The sequence below is a fragment of the Stegastes partitus genome, unplaced genomic scaffold (assembly GCF_000690725.1).
Source record: "Stegastes partitus isolate 25-593 unplaced genomic scaffold, Stegastes_partitus-1.0.2 Scaffold468, whole genome shotgun sequence".
NCBI classification, from domain to species: Eukaryota; Metazoa; Chordata; class Actinopteri; family Pomacentridae; genus Stegastes; species Stegastes partitus.
This window is the reverse complement of record NW_007578199.1, coordinates 393098-398523: the sequence shown is the minus strand read 5'-3', so window position 1 is coordinate 398523 and position 5426 is coordinate 393098. Positions and strand designations below refer to the sequence as shown.

The 5426-nt window shown below is 40.0% G+C and overlaps 1 protein-coding gene across 2 annotated transcripts in view; it reads right to left on the bottom strand.

The window, feature by feature from the left end:
* Nucleotides 1-2605: 2605 nt before the first annotated feature.
* The window catches only part of LOC103360856 (macrophage mannose receptor 1-like), a 19227-nt gene continuing 16406 nt past the window's right edge, over nt 2606-5426 (bottom strand). For both annotated transcript variants that reach the window (XM_008286766.1, XM_008286767.1), the window contains exons 28-32: nt 5077-5247; nt 4859-4975; nt 3720-3878; nt 3486-3512; nt 2606-3397 (exon numbers count right to left, since the gene is read on the bottom strand). In XM_008286766.1, coding sequence (XP_008284988.1) covers nt 3159-3397; nt 3486-3512; nt 3720-3878; nt 4859-4975; nt 5077-5247 — 713 coding nt within the window. In that variant the 3' untranslated portion in view covers nt 2606-3158. The remainder of the gene's footprint in view (nt 3398-3485; nt 3513-3719; nt 3879-4858; nt 4976-5076; nt 5248-5426) is intronic.

The following is a 5426-nucleotide window of genomic DNA, read 5'->3' as shown; positions in this document are numbered from 1 at the left end:
CTACACAGTTGCACAAAGGGATGTTTTGTCTAATCATATCACTGAGTTGCATTTCAGTGTCACATCTTCCTCTGTCCCTGTGTATTTCAATCGTGCATCCTCAGAAGCCAACAAGTTATTTTAAACATTGGTACTGAAAGTCAAACTATTTTTCTACATGATTCTAAATGGAGGTCCTACTCGGCTTCCTACTTTTTAAAATGGTGTTCATTCATATTTACTGACTTGCAATTGTTCTGTCTGGAAGCATGAATAATCTCTTGGTGACACTGAACTGTGCTATATGCTGGATACTCTATGCATCTTCTTGTGATAAATTATCTTGCTTGAATACAATCTCTATGCATTTGTACATACTTCATAATTGCCTTGTTAGGTAAATGTAAGGAGAACCAGAGAGCCTGTTGCACTGTTTGGTAGACGTTGACTTAATGTGTATGATTGCTTTGATTTACCAAGACTGAATTGACTCTGTTCCTCTCAAGGTTTGTTTTCATTATCTTTGTTTTGTACAGCATTCAGAAGTTAATTTTGACAAATATGCATTCTGTTGTTGAAATTCATTAAAATGTAAAATGTGTGAAGTGGCATTTTATTGAAACATGTCAGCACTGCTCTCACTTATTACCGTCCACACCAATGAATTAGTCCGTGAAAGTTTTCCAAGAGAACAGAAGGTAGCTTCCTGGGGCATGGAGGGTATTTGAAACCACGTTGGAGATACAGTTAGGCACATACAGTACCAGTCAAAAGTTTGGACATATTATCTCGTTCAATGTTTTTTTTTCCATCCATCCATCCATTATCTATACACCGCTTAATCCTCATGAGGGTTGCGGGGGGGTTGGAGTAGCTGACTTAGGATGAAGAGGGGACACCCTGGACAGGTCACCAGTCTATCACAGGGCTACACTTAGAGACAGACAACCAAGCACACTCACATTCACACCTATGGACAATTTCGAATCATAACCTCAACATGTTTTTGGACTGTGTGGGAGGAAGCCAGAGAACGCAGAGAGAACCCACGCTGCACGGGGAGAACATGCAAACTCCACATAGAAAGATTGGGGGGGACCTAACCAGGACGAGAACCGGGGATCTTCTAGCTGTGAGACGACAGTGCGAACCACTGCTCCACCGTGCAGCCCCTCAATGGTTCTTCAAGCTCAAAAAAAAAGATTCTTGGCTCTAATAAACATGAAGTAATACCGTAATTTTAAATTTAATGCAGAATATTGCCTGCTTGATAGGCATGCACCAGCACGCCACTAGGTGGTCACCTGACAGACGCTTTACCTTCAGTTCTGTCAAGGCATCAAACCAACATGGTGGAACCACTCGACTTACTAAAGAGAAACACCAATCCATCATTACTTTAGGACATGAAGGTCAGTTGATCTGGAAAATTTCAAGAAATTTGATTGTATTCTCAAGTGCAGTCGCGAAAACCATCACATGCTATGACGAAACTGGCTCTCATGAGTAGCACCCCAGGAAAGGAAGACCAAGAATTACTGCAGAGGATAAGTTCATTTGAGATTTGTGGTTCCAACTGGTGTGTCTTTGTGAGACACAGAGAAGGTGAGTGGATGGTTTCTGCATGTGTGGTTCCCACTGTAAAGCATGGAGGAAGAGATGTGATGGTGTGTGGATGTTTTGCTGGTGACACTGTTGGTGATTTATTCTAAATTTAAGGCACACTTAACCAGCATGGATACCACAGCACTCTGCAGCACCATGCCTTCCCATCTGGTTGGCGCTTACTTGGACTATCATTTGGAGTGCTGCATCAGACGACCTGGCCTCCACAATCACCCGACCTAAACCCAATTAAGATGGTTTGGGATGAGTTGGACCACAGAGTGATGGAAAAGCAGCCAACAAATGCTCAGCCCCTCTGGGAAGTCCTTAAGACTGTTGTTGGAAAACCATCCAGGAGACGAGTTCATGAAGCTGACTGAGAGAACACCAAGAGTGTTCAAAGCTGCCATCAAAGTCAAAGGAGGCTACTTTGAAGAATCTAAGATCTAAATTATATTCTGGTTTGTTTAACACTTTTTTTTCACTACATAAATCTGTATGAGTTCTTTCATAGTTTTGATGTCTTCAGTATTAAGATGTAGAAAATATTAAAATAAATAAAAACCATTGAATGAGAAAGTGTGTTCAAACTTTTGACTGGAACTATAAGTGTCATATTTTTTAGACTTAATTTCAGCAACTCGTCAGTCACAACAATTGTCCAGAGTTGGTGAAAGCTGTTTTGAGGTTTGTCTTTTCACAGAATAAATTGTAAATTGTAGCCCTATCAAGTAATCAGTCTAGCAGGTGAATGCAGCAAGCAGATGGTTTGCAGGCTAAAGATACATCTGTTTTCAATTTGGAACTAAAAAGAGGATGGATATTGGATTGTCCAAAGACAAACTCATATTATCTGAAGATTTTTTTACTATTAAGTTATCCAGTTGAATGCCTGGACTTGAAATGTACATATAATGTATCGTGTAAAACCTTTCGGGATAGATTTACATGTCCCTGTGATTAGGTATTATTTCTTTGCTTCTCTCTAAACATAGCTTTCTCTTACAAAGTGTATCACAAGTTCAACAGGTTAATTCATGTTTAATGTTAACTTTTCCTGTAAAAATCATTACAATTAGACAGCATTCACAATCAGCAGATAAATGTAGTGAACAATAAACAGATTTTTTGTCAGAGAAATGGTGGACTGTACACACACACAAGTAAGTAAAATGCCATGCTAGGCAAGGTTAGTGAATACTCAGCGTTATGTTACATTGGTTGTCTTGTTTAAAGTTACACTTCACAACTTTTCATTTTTAAAACTGAACTCATTTTTACACAAAAAAAGCAATATGTAGCAAATACAACATTTCACAGCACTGACCTATAGGCAAGACAGTAATAAGCTATGGATTAAAATGATTACTTGTACATTCAGTCATTCTGTAAATCCTTAGTTGTTCAAAAATAGGCAAATTAAAAGCCATTTGCATGTCAAATAAGACTTCCTACAGCTTAAATATTTCATTGACACACTTATTGCCAGCTGGACTGAAAATTCTCTCACTTCGAAGCAACCTCATTAAATTCTGCTGGTGTTCTCAGGAAACACTTTCAACAGGCCCAGACTTCTACTCCTCTGCGTTTGCTACCAGTTGATTGGTGTCCACCGCACTAGCCTGGGACTGGTCGTTGCTGAAGAACAGAGGGTTGTCAAAGGTTGTTAACTTCTCAGGGAGAGACAGACGGACGCCATACTTCTTGAGGAGAAAGAAGACGACGACTATTCCTATGGCAACCAGAGTAATGCCCAGCAAGACTTCCAAAACGACGTGGCTGTGGCTTTTAGACGCAGGCTGTGGAGGACTTGCTGTATAGATTTAACACAGATGAAGAGTGTCAAGACCTGAATTATGCTTAGTAGCCAAATGTGAAAATGATGAAGGGATGTAACTTACCAGTTGTTGGTATTGTTTTCTTTAATACTAGACAGAGAGAGAAAAAAAACAACAACATGAAATTATTTTTTGAAAGGACTTTCTATTTCTGCGTCATCACAGTGTCACTTTACACTAAATATCTCCCAATCCATTTACTAATGTATTTTCGATTCATTCGTGAGTTTCAGCAATGTCTGTGTTACACTTTGCAGTTCTTATAAAATTTCAGTTAATTCATGCTTCTTCTCTTACTTTTGGGTGTTTTACAAATATATCCACAGCGTTGTGACCCCCTGTTTGGTGACCAATCCCCATCTAAAATTCGAACTTGTCCATAGGTTCCAGAGTTACTGTCCTCATCCCTCCAGTTATTGTAGTCCATGGCTGTTTTATCCAACCACTTCCACATGCCTTGGAACAAATAAGAGAAAAATTTTTTCAATTTCTCCACACTTTCTTTTTTGTACCAAACAAACAATTATCAACTTGCTGAGTGAGACAAGCCTGGCAACGGCATGCACCAGTAGTAAGTGATAATGGAAAGCCACTTACAATGTGTTAGCAAATAGTAACTGAACATCACACACTGAGCAACATTAGTATTTGTAGATGTATCTCTGCTGAATGCAACTCTTAACCAAACTGAGGGAAATACATTATTCTGTAACTACTTAATGTTCCGCTATGTTTTCCAGCTGTGTGCTGCAGCTGGAGAAAAAAAAAGGCTGATTAAAGCCGTGTTGTGCAAGGTGGAGCAGTTGGTAGCACTGTTGTCTCGCAGCAAGAAGGTTGCCGGTTCCGTCCCGGTGGGGGCACCGGAATCTTTCTGCGTGGAGTTTGCATGTTCTTCCCGTGCAGCGTGGGTTCTTTCCAGGTTCTCTGGCTTCCTCCCACACAGTCCAAAAACATGTTGAGGTTAATTGGTGATTCTAAATTGTCCGTAGGTGTGAATGTGAGTGTGCTTGGTTGTCTGTCTCTAAGTGTAGCCCTGTGATAGACTGGTGACCTGTCCAGGGTGTCCCCTGCCTTCACCCTGAGTCAGCTGGGATAGACTCCAGCTCCCCGCGACCCTCGTGAGGATAAAGCGGTGTATAGATAATGGATGGATAGAAAGCCGTGTTGGTGAAATCAGACAATAACAGCCAGTTACAGTAAACTAAAACCTGTCGAGCAAGGTGTTCATTCCTCACAGTGCAGCTATATTTTTTTCCATTTGTTGTTTGCCAAGTGTAGTCTGTTTCAGTTCTCTGTTCAGCAGTAAAACGATAATTAAACTATATTTAACTGTTTCAGAGGTTCTGTTCAACAAAGTTTGTTCTCCTCATTTATGTTACTGCAGTTTATCTGTATTTTATTTTTTTTTCATGAAAGAGCAGAAAATGCGACAGTACCTCTGTGAGTTTTATAAAGGCCGACCCAGAAAGCACTTTGAATATCTCTAAATAGTTGTAGATTGGTTGTGATGAATGTTTGCTCTGCAGGATCTTCAATGCTAGCAAGATTTCCACCTTCACACACAAACAAACAAACAGAGAAATAGCAGGCTGTTAGTTAAATCTAAACACAATTGAGTGACTGAGAATTTATGAGATCATTTGCAGATCCTCACCATGTCTTATACAGTTTGCTGATGCATCTGGCCAGGTGGCCCTTTCTACCATAAACAGGTAACAATAACTCCTAAATGACAGCCATCTTGAACGCTCCCTTGAGAATCTCATTGCTTCTGGGTCATCAGGGCAAATTCCTGGGAATTCAGTCGACTCTGTTGGTGGCACTTCTGTGAATGAAAGCATGAGAGGTGACACCAGGGTCAACTAAATACAGCTCCTGCTTTTATATCCAAGCAAGCTTTTATTTCACATTATTTTGTGCCAATGAACTACGTCACATCTAAAAGAAAACACTGTAGTGTACCAATATTACAGAATATTTCCTGATTTTCAATATTCATTATTG